The 25,271-nt window shown below is 40.4% G+C and overlaps 1 protein-coding gene across 1 annotated transcript in view; it reads left to right on the top strand.

Moving 5' to 3' along the window:
• MINDY4 (MINDY lysine 48 deubiquitinase 4) overlaps positions 1 to 25,271 on the top strand; it is a 70,539-nt gene that overhangs the window by 7,594 nt on the left and 37,674 nt on the right. Inside the window, exons 6-13 of the mRNA XM_033066683.2 lie at positions 11,198 to 11,256; positions 11,589 to 11,698; positions 12,718 to 12,834; positions 16,271 to 16,359; positions 20,690 to 20,791; positions 21,754 to 21,817; positions 22,756 to 22,821; positions 23,125 to 23,192. Coding sequence (XP_032922574.1) covers positions 11,198 to 11,256; positions 11,589 to 11,698; positions 12,718 to 12,834; positions 16,271 to 16,359; positions 20,690 to 20,791; positions 21,754 to 21,817; positions 22,756 to 22,821; positions 23,125 to 23,192 — 675 coding nt within the window. The remainder of the gene's footprint in view (positions 1 to 11,197; positions 11,257 to 11,588; positions 11,699 to 12,717; positions 12,835 to 16,270; positions 16,360 to 20,689; positions 20,792 to 21,753; positions 21,818 to 22,755; positions 22,822 to 23,124; positions 23,193 to 25,271) is intronic.

Genomic DNA, 25,271 nt, shown 5'->3' with positions numbered 1-25,271 from the left:
AAGAAGGACATTGAGGGGCTGGAGCAAGTCCAGAGAAGGGAACAGAGCTGGGGAAAGGTCTGGAGCTCCAGGAGAGGCTGAGGGAGCTGGGAAAGGGGCTCAGCCTGGAGAAATAGAGGTTCCAGGGGGACCTTGATGGATCTGCACAACTCCCTGACAGGAGAATGCAGCCGGGGGGGTTTGGGTTCTGCTCCCAGGGAACAGGGACAGGAGAAGAAATGGGCTCAAGCTGTGCCAGGGGAGATTCAGTTTGGATATTAGGGATGATTTCTTCACTGAAATGATGGGCAGGTATTGGAGCAGGCTGCCCAGGGCTGTGATGGAGGCAGCACCCCTGGAAGTGTTAAAAGCTGTGTGCATGTGGCACTTGGGGACAGGGTTTGGTGGTGAAGATGGCAGGGCTGGGGTAAGGCTGGACTGGAGGATCTGAGAGATCTTTTCCATCCTAAACAACTCTGTAATTCTGGGGTTCACTCAGATTTGGACATGCTGACACTTGGCAGCAAGAGCTGAACAGGAGAGGCTGTGCTGGAAGGGGTGACCCAGAGCACAGCACAATGAGCTGCCATCCTGTCCCTGCTCCATCCCTGTAAACAATTCCCTGCCCTCAGAGAGCTGCTGTGCTGGAGCAGCAGCAGGAGAGGGAGCCCTTTCCTAAGCAGAGCCTGTTTGCAGAGCAGCACAGGTTGATTCCTGCTGGGCAGTGAGAGCTGGAGCCAGTTTTGGATCTGAGCTCTGAGCTCCTGGAGCACCCACAGAACCCAGCGGGGCTGCAAGGAATAAACAACAAACAAACTCCAAATAAACACCCACAATGTAAGTCCTGGCTCTTGCAAGACTTCAGTTTCCCTTCAGCCAAATCCTGCAGGATTTGGGAACCCTGCAGGTTTTGGCCAAAGTGATAGAGCATTTTAAAGAATGAAAAATTACAATGTGGGAGTGGATATTTGTCTGGATCCTCTTGCATATTTACCTGAAATAAATGCCAATCTAAGTATTTAGATGAGCAGCTGAAAACCTCTGTAGGATTAACCACAGCTGGTTCACTCACAGCATCTGCAATTCTGGTTTTGTTTCCCATAGAAAACTAAAGATAAATCTTATTTTTCCTTCCATTTACTTTACTTTTTGATTCTCTTTTCTCCCATGCCAAAAGTGCTGTTGCAGCATGCAAGCTGAAGGCATCCTGTGCAAAGATATGAGAAAAAACTGGAAGTGAAACTACTGCCAAGCTTTAAAAGAATACCTGGCCATCAGAATATCCTAGGGAAATGCAGATGCACAGCTTTTTGACTCACACCTTTTAATAAAAGAAATTACAGGGGTCAGTGATGGTTCTTTATTGTCATGATTGTATTTTTTGCCAAGTCATGAAGTTACTCTGATTTTTCATTAAAAAAATACAACATGCTAGAGTTTACATACCTACCCAAGATTCTACAGGTGGGATGATTTTTGAATTTTTGTTTTTAATTAATCCACTAGAAAAGCAATAGATAGGTGGCAGCAAATCTTCATTTCTCCTCATCTGTAAGCGACAGCAGCCAATTTAATTTCTCAATTGACAGAATCCCACAACACCAGGCTGGAAGGGACCTCAAGGATCACCTGGCAGGAACAGAGTCTAGACAAGGTGACCCAGCACCAAATCTTAAAAGTGCCCAGGCTTTGGGAATTCACCACTTTTCCCTGGGGGATGCTTCCAATGGCTGATTGTTCTCTTGAAAAATTTTCCTCTTGTGTCCAGTTGGAATTTCCCCAGGAGTAATTTGTATCCATGGCCCAATGTGATTCCTTGGAAAAAGGGAGTGTCCACCTTGTTTGAGCCAAGATTTAAATGCTGGGACATGGGGCTGCTGTACAAACAGTGCGCACACATTTATACAGAAATATGTCAGTAATTCCTCCATGTTCCTTCACAGCAATTTTATTTAACTTAACAAACTAAAAATGACATTTATGCCTCAGTGCCACTTCAGTGGAGAATTTGAAACTCCTTTCAGATAATTTAATGCTTTTGTTTAGTGTTCATCTTCAAAGGACTATTCCCCTTTTTTGTTGAGTCCCTGTTCCTCTCAGTTGTAAGTAAAGTAAAATGTGGTTTATTCTCTGCTTTTTTTTTTTTTAAGAGGTTTTGAAGGGAATAAAACCTAAATTCAGACATGACTGATCCAAGATTCCACCTAAAAATTGCTGTATCTGTGGTTTCTTAAGATTTGTAGGAAGCTGGGAGAGATGATGTTGAGGGAACATGCTCAGGTCACAGGAGCAAATTAATAAAGATTTTTCTGAGTCTTTTATACTGCTTTGAATGGCAGCAAGGAAAAGTTCTCTGCTTCCTTTAATACCTTGAGGTAGGGTTGGCCCAGGTGACCTCTAAAGCATGCTGTGATTCTCCTTGGTGCTGAATCTCCTTCTGCAGGGGAATATTTATCATTAACCTCAGCACACAGAATAAAGAATGAGTGGAATAGAACTCATGATCTTTAGAAATTGTGAAAAAATAACTGGGTGTTGAAATTGATGGCTGTCCTTGCATGAAAGATTTTCTATTGCTTTTCCAGAAAAAAGCCACGATGAATAATCACTTTTTGGGGTTAGAAGGTCAAGAATTCCCCATTTTACAGCTTGAGCAAACAAAATTGGGGAAAGGCAAGAAAAACCCACTTGAGAACAGTTGAGAAACAGTTCTTTGGTGTGCTGCAGTTGTTGCTCCTGCAGCCCCTGAAGTGTTTTCCTCATTTTCCATTAAGCTGCCAGTGCAAAGTGTGGTGGTGCTGTGGGAACCCTCCAGTTGTCAGGTGAATAAATAGTATTTGGGTGAGTAAACCCAAGCTGGCTGTTCTGCAGTGGGGTGGAACCACTTTTTGCTGAGTTAGATGGGCAAGATTTGGTTTGTACAGATCTCAGAACATGTGATGCTTGAAATTCTGTTTTCACATATAAAGCCAACCAACTTCCCTCCCCCAGTTCCAAGGAAAACAGCACAAAATTAGAATCAGAGCACTGAAATCAGAAAAGAAAGGGTCAACTGGATCAAGGGAACAAAAGGATTTTGCAATCAGGACCTGAAGTTAAGGATATTTCCTAGGAACTCTGAGGGGATGGCTCAGAATCAGAAAGGCACAAAGAATTGGGAGTGTTGTGACGCCAGAACAAAAATTTCCTGCTGCCATTAGTGAGCAGAGGGATGCAGCAGTGAATCCCATTGTCCAGAGGCAGAGGTGTGTGCAGCTCCAGGGCAGGGAGGATAATTGATTCTGCACTCATCCTTCCATTGTGAGCAATCCCTGAATTACCCAAGCCCTGTGCCTGGCCAGCAGTGCTGCTGCTCTCCTGCCTTTCTGCCCCTGCACAGGGGGGTTCCAGGCACCAGGGGCTGCTTTGGGGCTGGGGGAACTTGTTGGGACCCACAAACCTGGGAGTTTTGAGCTTTCTGTGCTTTCTGACACCCTGGAGAGCACTGCTTGTGACCTGAGGCCTTGGAGAAGGCTCCAAATTTGAGTGATGGAGTTAAAATCATGAATGTGTAGTTAAATAGAAGTGTGTGGTTTCACATGGTGAAGGGTTTGGAATTTGAGGGTTTATAATACAGTGACAAGATGAGAATTTTGGGTGGTGTCTCTGTCTTCTTCCTTCTTCATTATTTCAGGCAGCAGTTTTTGGTTGGTCAGTGTCACACTGAGGGTCACAGGAGTTTGGTTATTGGGTCAAAAGAATAATATAGGTGTTAATTCTCTGTTGGACTGTTTAGCTTTAAAAGACCTTGTAACTGGCTAAATTCATCTCCATTTTGCTCACTTTTAACTGGTAGCTAGAAGTGCTGCAGAACTTTCTGTACTTTAAATAAGATTTAATAAACAATCAAGCCCAAACTTGAGAAAATTCATCTCCTTTGTGTTTTTAACCCAGACTCTGAGTAAAGACAGAAGGAAATGAAGAGAAGCCACAATTAAGTGGTGCAGTTGCCACCCTTACAGAAATTGGATTCAGGAGCCTTTCCCAACCCAAGGCTGAGCCTGTCCCATGCCCTTGAGCAGCAGGAGCAGAGTGAGCTCAGAGCCAGGGCTTCTCCTCCTGCTTCAGTCTCTGCTGAGTTCAGCCCAGCTGGGCACTGTTCAGTGCTCTCCCTCCCAAAATCTCCTTTATTCTTTGGTGAGAAGCCTTGTTCTAGCAGTGCCCTGCATTCTGACATGGGTAGGGTTGGGTTAGGGCATTGCCATAGGCACCAAGTGGAACATTACTCATATTTCATAGAATATTAGAAATTATGGATGGAAAAGAACTTTTAAGGTCATTTCTTTCTATGGCAGATTAATCACTGCTGTATATATTTATTTGCTGTAATACTTTCTCCAGGTTTTGTCTGCTTCAGTCTTAAATAACTCAAATGACCTCTCCCCTGATAACCCATTCCACTTTCTAGCAGTTCTAATTATAAGGAATTTTTTTTTTTTGTATTCACCTTCCATTTGCTCTTTTTTGTCCTGTTATCCATAGCTGAAGTTGATTTTTGACTGGTATTTCTGTTCCTTGCTACACATTCACCTCTGTTAAAATACTCTAAATATTTTTCGTGTTCCTTTAGGCATTTTTTGTCTGAAGCTTGTGCTGTCTGCTAAATATTTTTATCTTTCCTGCTCTGAACTTTTGCTGTTGTTATTCTGTTAGGCTTTACTGATTTGTTTTATGTTCCCTCCATGTATTCAGGGGTGTCTCTAACACTCTCAGAAACAGGGCAGGAATTTCCACCCTCTGCTCATGGCCTGGCCCTCAGCATTATAAAAATCCCAGCACAGGTGAACCCATTGTGGTAGCGAAAATTCTGCTTTTTCTCTTTTATATGGTCCAAAAAAAAAAAAAAAAAGCCCTGAAAACACTTCTTTGTAGAGATAAAAAATCCCTAAAAATACAAAAAATACACATCTTTAAAGAAATCCTTTAAATCTTTAAAAAATATATTCAGGGTCTTTTAGTTGTTTTGTTTTTTTATTCTTTTAGATATCTGACACTTTCAAAATATTATTGTATAAACATTATAAGGACCATAACACTTTCAAAATATTATTTTGAAAGCGTTATGATTCTTAAAGGATTGATATTCCTGCTCTCTGTTATTAACAGGAATAAAAATCTTATTTTCCATGTGAGGACTGAGCCAATACCTGTCAATTAGAGATGCTTGAGGGCCTAGAACTGTAAAAATCTTCTCCTGTCTTTTTATCCTGCATCATCCCAGGCACAATCTGGGCTGATCTGCCTTAGGAGATTGGCAGAGAACTTTGGCCAAGAGTTTCTGAGCAGGATTTGGTGTTCCCTCAAGCAGAGCACAAGCAACCCAGGAGGTTTCTGGACTGCACTCTGATAATTTCTTGTCACAGTGGAACAGAAGAATTCAATGCCTGTTGAAGGATAACATGTGAATGTCTCATTTCATAAGGAATACTAATTAGTGTTCCAGTTTGATGCTGGATTTTAAAAATAATGTTGAATTTCCAACTGAAAGGAAAAACAGTTCCAGCAAAGTAATGTAATGTACATTATTTACTCAGGAGTTTTGCTTGGCTTCAGTCTTTCCTACTGTGCATTTTGGTGCAAAACCCAGGAATTTTTCTAGGAATTCTGGGAATTCTAGGAATATTCTGTATTTACCTGGTAGGCTGCACTATTTCAGTTTTACAAAATCAGTGTGTGGGATGGGCTGGTTCTGTCTGAAGTCATACCTGGCAATTTGGTGAGCAGTCAAGTTTTGATCCTGGGAGGTGTTGAGCAGTTCCCAAAAGTCCTGACATGGACAGAAAGTTCTGTGGGATGAGCTCTGAGCTCCCATGACTGGGTCATTTTGGACTTGATCTTCTTTCAAACCAGCCAGAAAGCCTGGAAAGGTTTTTCCAGGATTCACAGTGTGTGTGAGCAATGCCTGAGGAAGCAATTCAGTTTTTCCCATGTGAGAGGAAGAGGAAGCCTTGGGCTGGGGTGGCATTTCCAGAGAGTGGGAGTTGAGTCAGAGTTCAAAAGAGCAGAAAGGAGCGCGGGGCTGGAGCAGCCCTGGAGTAAATTACAGTGGCACATTGCCTTCCACCTTTGTCTGGGATTTCTGTGTTGTTCATCAGTCACATTCTGCATCATCTCCACTGCTTTGGAGTGATTTGGGGGTAAGAAACACGGTGAGAACAGTGCTGGAGCACATGGAGTAAATTACAGTGGCACATGTCCTATCACCTTTGTCTGGGATTTCTGCCTTGTCCTTCTGTCCCATTCTGCATCATCTCCAGTGCTCTGGAGTGGGTTTTGGGGCAGGAAACACAGTGAGAGCTGTGCTGGAGTAGCCCTGGAGTAAATTACGTTGGCACATTTCCTTCCACCTTTGTCTGGGACCTCTGTGTTGTCCTCCAGTCACATTCTGCATCATCTCCAGCTTCCCCCAGTGCTTTGGAATGGTTTGGGAGCAGGAAACACAGTGAGACCTGTGCAGCCACACCTGGAGAGAGGAACCAACCCCTCCTGGATCCTCCTCTGCTCCCTTTGTATCATCTCCATTGCTTTGGAGTGATCTGGTGACAGGAAACATGGTGAGAGCAATGCTGGAGCAACCCTGGAGTAAATTATGTTGGCACATTTCCTTCCACCTTTGTCTGGGATTTCTGCCTTGTCCTTCAAGCCACCCTTTGCATCATCTCCAGTTTCCCCCAGTGCTTTGGAGTGATCTGGTGACAGGAAACACGGTGACAGCAGTGCTGGAGCAGCCCTGGAGTAAATTACGTTGGCACATTTCCTTCCATTTTTGTCTGGGATTTCTGCCTTGTCCTTCAGTCCCATTCTGCATCATCTCCAGTGCTTTGGAGTGATCCGGGGACAGGAAACACGGTGAGAAAACTGCAGCCACACCTTCTGGAGAGAGGAACCAACCCCTCCTGGTTCCTCCTCTGCTCCCTTACTCCAGGGAGTAAGTCTGGGTTTGACTCACCCAAGTGGCAGCAGAGGAATGTCTGTCCAACAAAACGGGTTCCCCCATGGGGAATGTGGATTTGACTCTCCCATGGATGAAAAGAGAGGTTGGGGCTGCCAGATCAGGAGTGAAAATCTTCAAGTGCCTGGAGTTGCGTAACACCTTTTACAACATAATGCTTGGACCGGAAAAAAGGGCCTAAAATAAAAGTTACAAACTGTTGTGACTTTTGTGTGGTGCCAATGGATTTATGGCAGCAGGGCCCATGGTGTAACATCTGTGGGGCTGCCATTTGCCCTTTTAGTATTTTTCCAGCACTCCATAGGAAGAGGCACTTTGCAATTACTGGAAGTGACAAATGGCTTATGCATAATTTCTTTATTTTTGGAAAGGAGGTAAATCTGGAGAGGTCCAGCCTGTTGCCTGAAATGCAGTCAGTCAGTTGAGAATTTGCATTAGAGGATCATTGAGGTGCTTCCAACTCCACCTATTCCATGACTCTGTGGAATTACTTGCTCCTTAAAAAAAAAAATCAGTTGTGTGCAGGTAGCACAAGGAATTTTTTAATCCCTATTTACCCCAAGATTACTTTACCAGGAGGTAAAATCCCTGTGGGCTCACCAGTAACCTGTTTTTTGAATTCCCTTTTTTTTGTAATGAGATAAGAGAATACCCCATCCTCAGTGTAAGCTTTTATCTCCCAATTTAACAGTTGATATTATTTTTCAGGAAGATCATTTATATTGCTGATACCTGTCAGGTTACAGTGGTTTGGTTAAAAGTCTGAGGTTTCTGACAGGAAATAGAAAACCACAAATATCCTACATCCTTAAAAACTAAATGGCCTAAGAATTGAAGGCCCAAACCAGAGTGGGTATTTTATGGATGGTGAACAGAGCAGAGGGTTGGATTCATCTCCACTGATGTGAATGGATTGGGTGCCAAGATCTGGGAACCCTTTTAATCTCGTTTTAATTTTACTGATTCTTTTTTATTTTGCTGGCAGCAGTTCAGAGTTGCTGATCATAATGGTGAGTTCATACAGGTGGTGCTGAGCTCCTTGGAAATTCCAGTGGGAGGATGTCACACTCCAAAATCTCTGGTGGAGAACAGTAGGAACAAAGCAGCTCCATTTTAATTCTAATTCTGATTTTGTAGCTGGAGATAAATACTCATTCATAGCCTATGGATGAGCTTTGTGTTCAGGTGAGCTCAGCTTGTGATTATAATAATTCTTGGTTTTGTACAAACCTCAACAAAGATTTCACCTTGTCACAGTGGGTAAAATTCAGCAGGACAAATGCAGAGTTGTGTGTGAGGAACTCTATTTCTGTCAGAAGTGACCACTTCTATTAGAAATGACCCTTTCAGTGCCAAGTTTCTTCTCTATCTGTTTTATATCTGTCAGTGTTCACAAATCTATCTGTCACCTGTTCACCAGATAATTTTTTGTATTGCAAATGTTCAAATCAATCAGATGAAGGTCCTCACTAAAAAGGAAATTTGAGGAAATTAAATGTATGAGCCTCTGTTACCTTTGTCCCCCAGACTTGCCAACATGGTAGAATTTATATTAAATCCTCATGTCAAGACCTTTTTCTCATAGAAGAATATTGCCTGGCATTGATTGTGATCATGTCCTTTGCATCTTTACAATTGCTTTTAATAATTATGGTTTATAATTGTGCCCCAAAGCAGTGACAAGCTGCACCACATAGAATGGCCATTTTTACCCCTTTTCAAACAGCAATAGAGGTTATTTTTAAATTACTTACTCTGCAGATTTTACTATTCCAAGAATATTAGGTATGTCTGCCTATTCTATATCCAATAGAAAAGCTGTTGTAATCTGGCAATGAAAATGGGTTTTACCACCACAGTCACCCTAAAGCCACTGATGTTTAATTTTTAAGCCCCTTTGCTTGTTTAACCTCTTGTGAGTGTTGGTGTAAATAGGAAATGGTGGAATGCACATCCATTATTGTGCCAAGGAGCTCCCTCTCTGTGAGTTCAGCTCTTTGTAAATCCATTTTCCTACAGTGCTTGGAGGCCAGAGAGGAATGTTCAAATATTTAGAGAAAGTACTGTATAGTATGTTTAGAATGAAGCATATTTTCTTCCTGTCCCATTTTCCTGCTGTGATGGATGACTTCCCCCTTCCCTAAGTGTTCCAACCCAATGGTTTTACACCTACAATAATTTTTCCTGGAACAGCAGCCCGCTTCTGACATGGAAATTGTAATAAACGTCCTGGCTGGTTTGAGAAACACAAGTTCCCCTCAAGGAGGGGAACCTCCACCTGCAAAAATCCCCCACTTGAGCAGAAAACACCCAGCATTAATCTTGGGTGTCAGTGCTTTCCTCAGCTTGATGGGAATTCTCAGCACTGAGAATTCAGAGCACTTGGCATCCCAGGCTTGGTTCTTCCTGGAATGGGTGTAGAACCAACATCTTTCAGACTTCCCAGAGAGAATTAACTCTACAAAAACTGCTGCCAGATGAGTTACATGTGAATTGTACCATGGGTGGCTGTATTTTCATTTATAAATGGAAACTGTAGGGCTGCATTGTGTCAGAATCACAGAATCACAGAATTAGAGAATCACAGAATTAGAGAATCACAGAATAACAGAATTACAGAATCACAGAATCACAGACTCACAGAAACACAGAATCACAGAATGGTTTTGTTGGAAAGGACCTGCTATGGGCAGGGACACCTCCCACTAGACCAGCTTGCTTCAAGCCCTATCCAACCTGGCCTTGGAAGGTGTTAATTATTGAAGGAACACTAGAAAAGAAGAGAGAACAGTTTGCCATCTCAGACAAAACAAAAATGTGGCTTTTGATCATGCCTGACTTGGCTGAAAAGTATTTTATTGGTGAATTTATTGTCATTAAGGCCCTTTCCTTGACCAGGAAAATGGTAGCAAGCAGCTATGGGAAGGGAATCTGAGCTGAAATTCATGTTAGGAAACATCAAGGGGAGATCAGACTGTTGTAAAATATACCACAACCAGCTCTATTAAATTCTATATCACATAAAAATGCAGCAATATTCAGTGGGAGCTCAGTAATGCTTATGCCACTACACAAATTTGCTCTCAGTCCTCTTTTATTTTTATTGACCTGCTGGGCCTCCCATTTATTTTTACCTGGAGTTCCTAGAATGTGGGTGATTCATTTCCATTCTGTCTGGCCCACCCACATTTCATTGCCTCCATCCTTTAACTTATTTATAGCTAAAAAGTGAAGTATTTCTGTTTTTACAGTACCTAATACTATCTGTGAGAAAGCTGCCAAAATGCCTTTAAACTGGGCAAATACTGAGTGTGATGTGTCTGTATTCTGGGGTTATTATTTCATATTCTGAAAAGGAAATTAAGCTCATGGAAAGTATGTGACATGACAGCAGTTATTGCTGTAATACCATGCACACAAAGAATGTTGCTGAGGAAACTATTCCATACTATTTTTGAAAGGATTGTCAGTGCAATACCTTTTTTCCAATGCAAAAGCCATTTTTCTTTCTTTTTTGGGAAAGAAGGAAAAAAAACAAAGTCCATTTTTAGTGTTTTTAGAAATAGTTATTCAAAACTTTTCCTTGATTCTGAATTAGTTTTGGTGTGATTTCAACAGGAAGAATAAAACCTATGTAGTTGCCAAAAATGTAACATTTTATTTCAGCTCTGACTTCAGAGCCAAATTTCAATGCTTAGTCCTTTTAGTAGTTATTCATATGAATTCTAACCTTTTAATTGTTTAATACACAATTAAATCACAAGAGGAGTTGAACACTGATCCCTCTTAGTGGATTAAAATAATACCCTGGTAGAGGAGCCAGTCTAAGACCTATTGCCACTTTAATTATTTGGATATTTCAAGTAGTTTAATAACTAAATTGAATCTTACCCTGACCCTTGTTAGAGATTTAAATTTTATTTGATGACCCTGTCTTTCAAATCACACAAATGAAATGAGATTGGTGCTAGAACAGGATTGAGATCCCAAATCAAAGTCAGAGTATTGCTCCTCTATGCTGGAAAGGCTTTTCTCTAAGAACATTTATCTCTTAGATTATGTATTTATTATATATATATATATATATATATATATGTATGCACACACACACATGTAAAAGTTATATCCTTGTGTGGGAATGCTCCCTATTTCTTACTGTTTATTCAAACACCTGTTCTCATTTTAAATGAACATTTTGTCCTTCATTTCTTGATTCATTTCATGTAGGAAGTCTCCAACATCCACTGGCTATAAAGAAGAGCAGATGAAAGAAGTCCTAGAATTGGGTAAGTTATATTAAATTTCATTTTGGCTTTGCCATCTTTTGTATTGTTCAGAGCAGCTGAACTAAATAAATCAGTAGGAGTGGCTTCTTTTGTAACTCATGGTTGATTTAGAACAATTGCATTTGCTATAAACTTTTAGGTGAGACAAATAATTAAGAAATAATCAAACAAAGGCCTGCTCATGTATTTTTATCTGCCCTTTACTGCCTAAAACTGTCTTTTCCTTTTTATAGAGACAATAAATGTTAATTTTCATGTTGATGACTCCCTAGCACTGAGTGTGCTGAGGAAAACAATTCTTTCCATCCAACACTCGATTTTTTTTCTTTCAGTTGATGTTGAGGATGAAGAGACAAGTGGAGAAGTTAATAAGACTCCAGATCTTTCAACACTCTATATGCTTCAAATAGTATCAAAGGCAATTGATATTTCTCTTGCAAAAGTAAGCCTAATTATGGTAAATATAAATAGATTTGTGAGGTTGTTATTTGAGTTTCCTTAGCCAAAGCTGCAGTGGGATTCCCTGTCCTTTTGTATTCCTAAGTATAGTCCTTGTCCAGGTGACAAAGGAATTTAGGGATGCCTAAATTCAGAAAAATACCCCTCAATAGCTTTCATTAATTAAGTTTGTATTATTTCCTTAATGCCTCTGGTCAGTTATTCATGTGCTTATTCTCAGTCCTTTCCACTGGCAGTAGTTTCTGATTGCCCTGTCACTGTTTCTGCCTTGCTTATCTCCCTTATTTTGAGCAGAGATGAAATTACCTTTAATTGTTTTTATTGTTTAATTAATAATTTAAATTTTCCTTAAATTAATATAATTATTTAAATTATTTAAAATTTAATTATTAACTTTTCCTTCCCAATCAGACAGAGGGGAGAAAACCCAGACCAAATAACGAGGGTGTCTTCCAATTTAATTTCTAAATCAAAGAGCTTGGAGTAACTCTCCCAGCCCTGAATATTCTTTTTTTATTTCCTGAGCTCTGCTTTAACATGAATTCAGTTTATTCAGTGTGGTTATTGCTGGATGGCTGTGGTCTGCAGGGCCAGGGTCTGGATTTGTGCCACCTGAAATACAGAAATCAAACATTTAATCACCATTTATCTCACACAGGGTCCTTTTGTCCCTCATGTCACCATTGGTTGCTCTTCCAGCTGTTAAATTTCAGGCAGTGTTCTGGGATGCTTTCATGGGAAACTGTGCCCCAGACATGAGACATAAATATTTTCCAGTGCTGAGCTGCTCCCAGCATTAGGAGTGGAAGGAATATGGCAGGAAAAGGAAAATATTGCTCCTTTTCATTGGGGTGTTGCTATTTACAGTATGGATAAAACAGAAGAGGGTGACTGTACAGAGTTAGTCATTACCCTTCCACACTCCTCCTTTCTTTTCTATAAATTACTGTGTTTTGGATTTGTTTTTAAAATGAGGATTTTTTTTTTTGCTTTCTTTTATAGGAATTAAAAAATCTTCTGTTTGGCTCTAGTCTTTGTTGCTTCAGTGAAGAATGGAAAATCCAGAGTTTTACATTTAACAATATCCCACAGCTAAAATATGGCATTGTGCAGAAAAAGGTACTGTAAATTCTTTCCTAACAGTGATCTTTGCTTTTTAACCTGACTCTACAAAGGCTGTGTGTTTCAGCAGTGAAAAAAAAAAAAATTCTGGTTACCAGTGGATGTTGTCACCTTGTCAAGTCGTGATGGGAGACTTGAGATGGATGGAGGAAAATGTGAAGGAGCTGCAGAAAGTGTGCAAAGTGTGTGTGTGATGGGGAATTATTCACAGGGAGGAAGAGGAGCCACTGCAGCTGGCAGCTAGTGAAAGAATAAAAGAGCATAAGTCAAGGGTGGAGTTTAAAATAAAATGATATGTGGGGCCAGAGAAATTTAAGATGCAGCTTGATCTGACTCAGAATGAGAAGTAGCAAGAGTCACCTGGAAAATCACCTGGAGATTTTTATTTCCTGAAGACTTTGGGGTCAGGTGATGAGGTTCATTCCTAAAATAAAAGGAACAAACAGCTTGCAGGCTCCCAGGGGCACTGGCACTGCTGCTGGGCTCACCTCTGCTGCAGCCACAAGCTCCCAGCTCCTCCCTGCAATGAGATTTTCATCAATTCCCTGGCAGCATCGAGCTGGGGGACACAGCTGGAGTGTGAGCACAGCTGGTAAAACCACCCTGCCATGACTTGGGCCAGACTGGACAGCACCTGCCCAGCCCAGAGAGATTTTTTGGTGCTCTCTGATCCAGGGTGTTCAGGGATTCTCTGAGCTCTCCCTTTCACCCCTGAGCTTCACCTGATGCCTTAACTTTTTAAGTTTTTCTGTTCTGCTTGCTTGGGTGTGCAGCTTTTAGTTTTATATTAAGGGTTACCAGGATCTTTTCACAGGGTGGTGAAGACGAAACACATCCTATTGCAGCTGAGACTCAAGGACAATCTCTTCAGACTTCAGGCCCTAAGCAAGAACAGCGTGAAAAGAGGAGGGCAAGCAAGCAAGGAGGGTGGAACTTTATGATTTGAGGCTGTTAATTGGACAGTTGACTTCTATATGCAAAAAAACAAGCAAAAAAACCCCCCAAACTATAAAAATGTGAGATCTTGTGACCCAACTCACTTTTTTTTTTTTTTTTTTTTTTTTTTTTTTTTTTTTTTTTTTTGGTGCTTCCATCCTGGAGCCACCCAGGCAGGGGCCACGATTGTGTCACTGGCACTGCCATGGTGTGGCCTTTGAAACCCCTCAATAAATATCCATTTTATTCCCTTTAACTCTGTTTCAGCTCCTGTAGGCATCACACCCCTCTCTGCTCTGTGCTGCTCACCTTGGTTCAGCTCAGGGGGACAGAGCTGCCCCCAAAATCCAGCAGAGCCCTTGGAAGGATGGATCCTGCCAGTGCCTGATGATTTGTGCCAGCCCTGTGGCTGTGCTCTGCTCCTGGGGTGTCCACACAGGGTCTGAGGAATTCAATAAACACTTGTGGGCTCCTCTTTACAAAACACTCATTAAGCCTCTGTGCTGATGCAGAAAATCTTTATCTGGCCTGAGAGAAGTAAAGCATTATACAGAAATGAGGGGAAGAGAGGCTTTGAGGCAAGGACAATGGCTAATAAACATGTCATTAAGATGTTTAATTAACTTACCTCATCTAGTTAAATATTTCATTAGGCTGGTGATCTCAGAAGAAAGCTGCTTATCTTGCCAAGCCTGGTGGGAAAAGAAGATATTAAATCTTGATTTAAACTCCAAAAGGACCCGTGGCAGTGGTGGTCACTGGCCCACAGTAAATGTTATTTTGGTGTTTCCAGCCTGGGGAAAGGATATCTCATCACTTCCAGCCTCTCACTGGCCATTCAATTCCCCTCCATGAATTCCAGTGCAGGAATGCTGCTTTGCTGAGATTGTGCCTGTTTCAGGTCATTTATATATTTCCTCCTTACTTCCAAAATTCAATTCAGCTGAACAACTGTTTGGTTCTTTTTTATGTCAAGTTTTTTGGTGCTATAAGAAGATATTTAGAATAAATCTTGGCTAGGAGGCTCTCCCTGATGGACTGACAGAAACCTTGCTTTTTTCCTTGATATGCTTTGGATTAATCACACATCAGTTATTTAAATAAATCTAGAGAGGCAGATTATATATAATATAAAAGAGAAATGGGAAGGTGTCAGTATCTAAGGTGTTTCTAATTCCAGGAATTAGGTTATTTTCTGAGTTCCATACTGCATTTACCTTCAGTCCCTTTCCCTTGGTGCTGCACTTAGGACAATTAGAGAATTAAACAGATCCTTTAATCACATTTCTGTGAAAACAGCAATGCTGGCTGCCCTGTCCCCTCCTCTGCAGGGTTTGCAGAGGAGTTTGATGGGTGGCATTGTGGTGTCTGTGATGCCAGCCTTGTGTCCTGCCTGGAGCCCAAGCCAGCTATGAATCTGCTTTCCATAAAATTTAAAGTTAATATGGCATTTCTTGGTATTGTGATTTTTTTTCCTCTGAGACTGATAATCTGAAAGATTTAAACTTTCTTGGTTTTCTTTCTCTTCCCCACTGAGAGGGAGAGAGAGGGAGGGTCTGAGGTGCACAGGGCTGTACTGGAATCTGAAATCTTTGTTTAGTGATGCAGGTGGGAATTTGAGAAATTTGGGAAATTGCTGAGAGGAGGTACAAGAGCAAAGCTTGTTCTCAGTCCTTGGAAAACACCCAGGTTTAATTTCTCTCTGAAAATTAAACTGCAGCTCAGTAGGGACCAGGAGATTTTTAGTTCATCTATCCCAGATTGAAATAAAACCCCACATTTCTTTTGATATGATAGATGTCTAGGTCCTTTCAGGAAAAATAGGCAGGAACCACAAAAACACTTAAAAACACTGATTTGCATTGCACAAAACCCCAGAGCACTGTAAAGTCATGGCTGGAAAGAGAAGGATGAAAGGATGGTTTTGGGCTGGAGGGGAGCTCACAACATCCCCAGCATCCATCAGATTTTTGCTCATGGAGCAAAATAGAAAGGAGGTGTGGAAACATTAGAAAAAGTACCAGAAGCTTTTTGTAAATGAAATTCAGAAAAGAACAAAAAGACTGAAAAGCCAATGGATGTATGTCTCCTCTTCCCTTTATTTCTCCTCTCAAGTTCTTCAAGTTGTATGCAATTTTTTGCTCCTGGAACTTTCATTAATTATGAAGGATTTATGAAATCATGTGAGTAATGTTACAGTGCTGCTTCTTTTTTTTTCTTTTTTCTTTGTTTTCTTTGAATAATTTACTAATTTCTGAAGAGTTTTAATTATGATAGTCTTCTTTAAACCTGGGCTAATATTTGCTGATATTTGGGGAGATGGAATGGGGAGAGGAGAGGAAACCCCCCCAATAAAGAAATTAAATGAACAGATGTTTGGAATATAAAGAATGGAGTCTTAATTTAATCATTGAGTTTAAAAGTTACCTTTGTAAATACTACTTTTTAAAGTTTTTTTCTGAATCTGAATTTTCCCCCTGTCCCACTTTGCCCCCAGGGTGGCCCATGTGGAGTTCTGGCTGCAGTGCAAGCCTGTGTCCTGCAGCAGCTGATCTTTGCAGACAGCAACAGGAACAAAGACACCCGGTAAGAAAATGAATTCTCAGGAATTTTCCCTACAGAAATTAAAAAAAAAAAAAAAAATCTCTTCTGCAGCCGCTCAGGAGCCTTTTGAGTTTGAACTCACTGAACTTTTTGTTTCAGAGAGGGGAAAGAAAGCAGCATCTGATTTACTTGTGTTTGCTTCCTGCTGAACTGTAGGAATGTAGAAGTTGGTGTCTTATTTGTGTAATTGCTTGTGATTAACCCAAGAGCCTCTACACAAACCAAACAGCTTGAATTGAGGCCAGTGAAAATGATTTAACCTCGAGGTCCTCATGGAAATAGGATTTCAAACAAAAAAATAATCAAGGTTTGAAAGACCATGCAGTTCATTCAGTGTTTGACTTAGAAATCTCAACAGGGTTGAAAAATTAAAGTCATAATGATTTTTTTTCTTGCAATTGTATTTGATCATTCCTGTTTAAACTCCTTAATGGAATTTAAATTTATGTTCTGTGTGTTTTCTACTTGCTTTAAAGGAATTTTGTTAGGTGTTTCTGCTGCCAGGGAAATTGCTTGGACTGCTATAATAGTAATGTACTTGTCAGGTTGCTAAAGGAACATGGGTTACTGAATTAAATTCTGGAAAATAATGCCTCAAAAATTTCTTTATTACCAGTTTTCATGTATTTTCCTTTTGTTTTTCAGTAAGACATTAAGTCTATTACAAAAGAAAAATTCCACAAGGCCCCCCTGTTTAAAGGAACAGAATGTTTAATAGGGAAAATTATTTTACTGGTTTGTGCTGCCACCACCTTGTTTTATTTGTGACTTCCATTAGTCTGGCCTTGATTTAGTCTGAAGAGCTTTCATGCTGAGATGCTTCTTGAACTTCATTACTTTACAATATAAAAATGTTCTTCCTGTAACAAATTTTGGCCTTAAATATCCATTTTCTGCTTGGAACTTGTGGTCTCTGTTGATATTCCTTTGTGCTGTCTGGCTTTCCCTTAATGTAAATTAATGTAAATTAAAAATTGTTTGGGCTGTTTTTCATCAGTATTGGAAAGAAACAGGTGCCTGTAGAGCATCATTATTTGTCTTCAGCATCCAGGATGGGAAGTGACAGAAATTATCCTGCAAAACTTTAGGATTCTAATTCAGGTTATAATGAGGGCAGACTTTACAAGGTTCTTGTGTACAGAAAAGAAAAACCTCAAAAACTTTCTTGCAGGAAACTCAGTGCATACTTAGATTTTATGACCAGGAATCTCCACAGAAGAATTATTTCTGCTTGTGAAAACCAAGAATTTCTTTCAGCTTTGAGGACAGCCTTTGATCATCTGCTCCTTGGTCCCTTTGTGTCTCAGGTCATCCTCAGTGAAAACAGAGATGTTAATTTGCCTCTTGCAGCATGGTTCAGAGATCACAAATGAAATAAAATGATGTGGCACCCAAATAAGTGGATGGAGGCCAGGTTGTTTGAACTGTGTGTCCCAACTTGTGCCAGCTCCAACCTCTCCTGTTTACTGGGCACAATTTGCCTCTCCTGTTTTTCCCCTCTTATTATCCACATGGTTTTAAAAGATTTTTGTTTTTATTCATGAGATAAACATGCTTTTCTTATGGTGTGCTTGCCATGGGCAGAAACTTTCAGCAGGCTGATGGAAAGGGAAGTCTCAGAGTTTCAAGAGAGAGGATAAATATTCCTTCCTAATTCTAACCTGCATTTTCAAATTATCTAGCACTTCACAGGAAGTGTTGGATTTCAGACTTCTTCAGCATTCAAGAAATAATTATCATTTCTCCTTCTTCCAAACACATAAATTACTTGTGATTACCATGAATTTCTGGGTGTCTGTACAAGAACACAGGCAGAGATAAGAAAAAATTGTGATTATATTTTTTTTTTTTCAATTGAAAACTCACCAATTATTTTCCATATCTCACATCCTTCAGAGAGGGAAACATTCTCTAAATGAACATTATATTCAAGGCAGACATTGAACTTGAAAGTCTGTTTAATTTTTTTGATGTTTGGTGTTTCTTGTTTAGTCTTTTGAATTATTAGATCTTTTACTCAAACAGTGGGAACAGGTTTTGTCCTCATGTCTCATGCTGGTAGCACTCTAAAACTGATAAAATCTGAATTTCAAAGGCTGCCATTCTTGAAGCCACCAGAGAAAACTCCAGTTTTGTTCTTCCCAGAGGCATGAGATCTTTTGGCCACTTCTTCAGTCTCATGGATATTTGGTTTATTCTTAAATCTACCAGTTTTCCACTGTGTGACCTTCAGCATCCTGGTCCTGTAATGTTTTAGGTCCTGACTTTGGGGCACACCTAATTTAAAAAAATTGCCAGCAGAATTTATTGCAGATAACACTTTGGAGAATGTTCAGTGGTGGGTAAAAACATTATAGTGTAGATTTGTTTAAAAGGGTTAAGAAGTAAAAACATCAGAAAGAAATTAAGCATGGATGCCTTTAGAAACTAAAAATCATGTTTAAAGCATAAAACAATCCTGTTGGAGAATATTGAAAGTTTTATTAGAGATTTAAAGATGAAATATCTTCCCTTGTCCATATACCAATACGGTGTTATTCCCTGAAGCTTTTTTCTGCTTTCTTGTCCAAGCAATTAAAAATATGTTTTGTGGGAGAGGAACTCTTTCTTTTAGAAAATCAGAGTGTGATAACAGATCTGTGCTTCACCAGCTCCTGTTGTTGATCATACCTTACTCACTCCTCTCTTGATTTGCATCCATTGCTTTTAGTGATAAAACCAGTTTTATTTTAATCATTCCTTATAAATCAGACACCAGCTTGAGTAATGATGTCCCAGAAGTAACAACTGTAAATTGCACCCCTTAAATTCACCTGTGTGACAGGAACAGTGTCACGGAACACAGGGACATAGCAAGTTTGTAATTTCACGATTATAAGCTGCACCATTTTGACTAAAATTTTGGTCCGAACCCAAAGTGTGGCTTATAATCAGGTGTGGCTTATATATGGACAAAGAACAAAAAGTTGCTGTTTTAGTTTGGAGGACAGGTGTCTGCTGAGAAAGGCAGGAGTTTCTCTTTGAAATGGAGAATGTAAACCCCCTCCCTCCAAATTATTATAATTTTGAAATCAAGGGGCTCTCAGGCAAAGATATGGGAATTAGGAATAACAGTTCTTTTCTAGGGAAATTAAAATAGAAATACAGCACTACAAAGAACAAACCCCAAACCCTGACACAGTCAGAGTACAGCCTGACACCCGTCAGGCAGGGTGTTGGCAGCAGTCCCATTCCATGGTGGCTGCATCCTCCTGCAGTGACAGATGTGGCTCAGCTGGAGCAGTGCTCCTGTACAAGCTGCAGTTTCCCTCCGGAGCTCCAGTGGTGATGTGGAGAAATCCGGTTTCCCTCTGGAGTCCAGTGGAGAAAGGGGCTCCCTTAGTGTCCCAAAACCTCTGTTTTTATCTTGGTAAGAAATGTTGGGCTCTTCCCCCTGGCTGGAGCAACTCCCAATGGGATGCAGTAATTTTATCAGTGCCACAGTGGGACTCAATGGCCATGAGCAGAAAATGACTGGCTGGAGGAAGGATGGGTTGTGAAAAGATAAAGAACAATGCCCTGCCTGGTTTCAATGGATGGCCCATTAGCAGAATATCTCCCACGGAGATCAGGATCACTGCCCCACCCTCAACAGATGGTGATAGAACAGATACCTTTTATCACACTCTGTATTGTAACGTGTGGTTTATAATCAGGTGCAGCTTATAATTGTGAAATTATGTTTAAAACCATCATGAGAAGCAAACTCCCAGAGGTCCCCCAGAAAGCAGCACAGAGCTGTGAACTCTTTGGTGAATGAACATCCTTGCCATGCCTGTTTTCCTTCTGACTTGAGAAGGAACCCACCCAGTGTGCCCAATCTAGAGAGAGAGTTTTTCTCCCTGCAGCTCCCTTCACTGGCTCTGATTCTCTTCAGGCTCCAAGGTACCTTCTGAAATGCCTAAAATGAGGTTTCTCCTCAGGCAATGGTTGCAAAAAGCCAAGTGGTGAAGTCTCAGTGCAGCGTGTGCAGGGAGTGCTCCTCCCATTGTGCTGCTTGATTCCCAGAGAAAGGTGGGATCCAGCTGCACCTTCACACCTGGAATGTCCCCCAGTGACAGCACCTGCTGCCTCTTCAGCTCCCAGGAGTTTTGGCCATTTTTATCTTTCTCAGCTGTAGCAGAGCTGAGGTACCTAAAGAATGATTTTCTGTTACCGATCATGACAAAACTGTCTCTAAAGATGCTTTTGTTCCTTTAGGGACAAACCTGCCATGAATGTGTTTGCCCTCACATTTTGGTGCTTGTCTCTCTCTCTATTTCCTGGCCTGCAGCTGTCTCCAGCCCTCAGAAGCTCGCAGGACCCAGTGCCTCTGCTTGGCTCTCGCTGACATTCTGTGGCGTGCGGGGGGCCACGAGAAAGCCCTGGTGGCACTGTGAGTAGGAGAAACACTTTCAGTCCCTGCCCACTGCTCTTGTACCTCTGTCTGTCCCAAATCTACATCATTCACAACAGAAATGCTTTGTAAGCTGCATTTATGCCACCCAAATCAGCCCAAGGAGCAGTAGAAAATGTAGTTCGTGCTGCCCCAGGAGCTGGGACAGAGCAGACAGAACACTTTGAGGTTGCTGTGAAAACTCCTGTGGATTTAATTGATTGTAGGATCCTCCAAAATCTTTTTGTTAAGAGTTATTTTTCCAGATGCAGCATTCTGTTCCTGCATTGCAGGATGTTCCATTATGGCTGGAATTAAGTTCCTTTTGCTGTATTTACCTGCAATGCAGTTAGGCTGCTTGCACACAAAATATCTGACTTTTAGATCCCTAGTTTTGGCTGTACTGGAACCTAAAGGACATTTTAAAGTGAGTCAGGTCTTGTGGCCATAATTAATTACCTTTATTAGATCGACTAAGATAGCTGCAAAATAACAGAGAGGTTTTGGGACACAGAAATCTTCATAAACCTGAAATAGAAGCAGCAAGTGCAAAGACATTTCAAATGATATTTCACATATTTTACATCTCAAACCTCCTTCCTCTGTGGTATTTTACATATGTGCTTCTGCTTGTTTGAATGTCATTGCTCTAAAAATATTTTTCAATACAAACAGTCCTTAACACCTTAAATTTACATTTATCCTCTTTCTGTATGGAGAAGCTTGTAATTCATGTTAGACTGAGACAGCACAGCACAGATAAAGTGTTTGTTTCACTGCCAGAAGTTTGATGTGCAATATAAACTTATTTACAAGAAGTATTTTTTTTTAAGAAAAAGTAATTAGAAATAATAATAATGCAAATCTGTGGCCCATCATTCAGCTCATATAACATGTTGATTTCTCTTTAATGCCATTTTCTTCCTTTTAACATGTTTTTTTTGTCTGAATATCCCCTTCAGGCCATCAGGAAGACAGCAGTTCACTCCCACAGGGAAATACAAGGCAGATGGAATCCTAGAAACTGTAAGGCTCTGTGTGCCTCCCATTTTCCAGATCCTCTTCCTTTCTTCCCCCCTTTCATTCCAATGAATCTGATTCCCATTGCTCTCCTCATTCTTTAAAATCAAGTTAGTTATGATCCAGAACCAACAGGAAATAAAATCCCTTAGCCTGCCTGGCTCTGAGTTGTCCCATGACTGTGGGCAGTTGGGCTCTCTGAAATCCATTTTTTTTTTTCATTTTACCTTCCAGACCTAAAAACTCTGCCTGCTTTTAATGCCACACAGTAAAAATGAACCAGCTGACCATGGGCATGAAAAGGCACTATTTTCTTCTTGTCTTACTCAGAATTCTTTGCCTTTTTCCCCCTGCAGAAGCTCCAAGTGGCAGAGCACTTTCCAGTTATGCCTTGTTTCCATCTGATGGCTTTGCAGGCAGTGGTGCCTTCAGCCAGGCTTCAGTGGTTGGAGGAAATGATTTTTGGCCTCTTAAACTGGGGAATGGATGTCTCAAAAAATCTGAAGATGGAAAAACAGGCAAAGAATATTGAAGTGATGGCCTGGATTTCATGTTAAATAGGAATATTCATATTCTCACCATTTAGGCACAAACCCCTGGGCTTCTTGCCCATCCTGTGTCTTGTAAAGCCTCAGCATCCCTCTGTTTTAGGAATTGTTTTTGATTTCATAGACAATGCTTAAAACTGAATCCAACTTTCTGTTCAAGAAACTTAAAAATCATCAAAAAGCAGCATTGAAAAATTCAGACTACATGAGGTGCTGAGATGTAATTCTATGCCAAATGACAGCAGTGAGAGATAGATTTCATTAGATCTTCATTTGGCTAGTTCAGATCTTTCCAGGCAGTTTGAAAGTTTTGGCTATTTCATTTCAGCTTTCAGGTTATAAAAATGAGTTGCTGTTTTGTGAGTCACCTTTTCTCCTCCTTGCATTTCTTCCCAGCTCATACTTCACAGTGCCTCAAGGTACGAGGATCTGATTGTATTTCTGCAGCAGAATATTCACCAGGTACTGTGATTCATTATATATTAATTAAATGATGGTTCAGCTGCCAGCTTTTGTGTTTATTAGTCTCACACAGTGTGTTCTGAACACTGTTTCCAACACTTTATGGACATGTCTTGCATTGTAACAAACACAGCAACAAATTCAGTTTTAGCATAAATCTCAGCAATTCCTTCTGCCTTCAGTTCCATTTGCATTTCTGGAGGATTGGGCAAAAAAATTTATACACAACAAACAAAATAACACCAAAATCCTGGACAAAGAAACAACCAAAATGATACCAAAATATCACCTTTTCTTTTTCAGTTTGAAATTGGTCCCTATGGGTGCATCCTCCTGACTGTGTCTGTCATCTTATCAAGATCCATCAACCTGTGAGTGCCTCTCTAGCCTTGGTTCATAACAGCGAAGTGAGCTGGGAAAAGTGAGGAAAAATCCATGCTGTGCTTAAATCTGGCCTTTTTAATCTGTTGGGGTGTTTGCTCTGATAAATATGGGGGAGTTGTGCAGATTTACTCACTTAGACTTGGCTTTTCTTGCTGTACAATTATATTATATATAATTATATATCTATAACTATCTATATATATCTATTGTAGTGATCAGTCCACCACATCTGATGTCAAATATCCATCTAAACATCAGGTGTCATGTCTGAGGTGGTTTTCTGCTCTCCCTACCTTGAGTTTAGCAAGATTTGTTTAAAGGGTTATTTATTTCCCATTCTTGAGGTATCTTAGGCAGAGGGGAATATTCTCACTGTGATGATTTCCCCACTGTCTCTGTCAGTGATAATGGTAAGGAAAAGCTGCAATAAAGGGGATGAGGCATTTTTAGGTAAGTAATGTTTGGCAAATCTGGTCTCAGTTTATTGCTGTAATGTTATTGCTCATGGAAAGTCATCATAAACTCTTTAAAAACTCCCTGAGGCACAGTGGCATTTAATTGAGCTTTTCTACAGCCTGAAGGTGTTTCTGTGGTGCTGTGACTGTCCCTGGGTCACAATATAAAGGCTCCCTACATTCAGGCAAGTTTTCCCTTCTGTGCAAATCCCCAGGAGCAGGGGGAGCTGCTGCTGCCAGTTTGCAGTAACAAGTGACACAGAGGGAGCAGCAGCACGAGTCTGATTTATGGGAGCTTTTATTTCTTACAGCTCTGCATTGTCCTGACAAGAAACAGCAACTCAGTCCAAATTTGAGATCCACAATCAGTTGCTCACCTGCTGGGCTCCCAGCAAGTGTTTGCAGATTGAGTTTTTTTGGTTTTATTGTAATTTCTTCCTTTCTTTTGCTTGTAGTAACACTACAGCCCTTGGCTTGACTCCACTTTTGTGCTCTAACACAAATGATGTGATAATTTCAGGGCATATGCCATTTATTCTCATTTTTCTGAGCAGGTTACAGCAGAAAGGTTCAGATTCGTAGAGTTATTGTGCAAGTAATGATCTGTAGCTTCATGATTGCTGCTCTCTGCATTGCTTTGCTTGCTATAAATTGAAAAATATTCTTTAATAATTTAAGCAAGGATATATTCTCCCTCATCACCTCCCAGTTCCTACCAGATGGATTATGACAAGGCCAATCCATCATCTGTGTTTTGATTTGGGGGAGCTGTGTCTGAAGTGAACATGACAATTCCTTATGGTGCCTGTTTGTATTTTAAACTACCTAAATATTTTTACAGATCTGATCCAGAATGTCAGAACAGTTTATAAAGTGCAGCTCTATTTTGAGGAATTGTCATGATTTTCTTACAGAACTTCATTTTAAAGTCCTGTTTCTCCCCTAGCTTGTAATGTGTAAGACACTGCATTGGTGCCTATCTTTTGTTTCCAAGAAACAAGATTTTTTTTCTGTTTCTAAACACAATGGAAAATGTTTTTAGTCAAATTTTTTGCTTTAAAAGGGCAAACTGAATTTTGATTATGTAATCTTCAGCAATTGATTTAGCTGCCTCTGTCACCAGGCTTCTCTTAGTATATCAAAAATACCAAGACAAAGAATTCTGTGCTGACATCTTCCAGAAAAATGTGCCATGCAGAGAGTGTTACCAGCATGGTAAACAATTATTTACATAACTGCCATCGTTCTGGATGAACAACTGATGACAAATGAGAGATGGTTTAGATAATGGAATTTGCAGCCAGTAATGGATCCCCCTGGGATTGTTCTGTTTTTGGGTTTTTGGGTTTTTTAACCAGAAAAATCAGCAGGATTTTCCAACACAAACATCTATGGAAGTTTCAGTTGCCTGGATTTTTGTGTGCATGTTGCATTGAAAAAAAAAGATGATTTTATTTTCTTGCTATGTAAGTATTTGCATTTAGGCCTTTAAATTAAAAAAAAAAGTGAAAAAAAATTATCATGATTAATTTGACTTATTTTGGGTGCCTGTCTTAGAATGACATAAATCATCTCCTGAAGTGCTTGGTTATCTCTCCTGTAAAGTGAGAA

The sequence above is a fragment of the Catharus ustulatus genome, chromosome 1 (genome assembly GCF_009819885.2).
Source record: "Catharus ustulatus isolate bCatUst1 chromosome 1, bCatUst1.pri.v2, whole genome shotgun sequence".
NCBI lineage: Eukaryota > Metazoa > Chordata > Aves > Passeriformes > Turdidae > Catharus > Catharus ustulatus.
The sequence above is the reverse complement of the archived record's forward strand: the minus strand, read 5'-3'. Positions and strand labels throughout refer to the sequence as shown.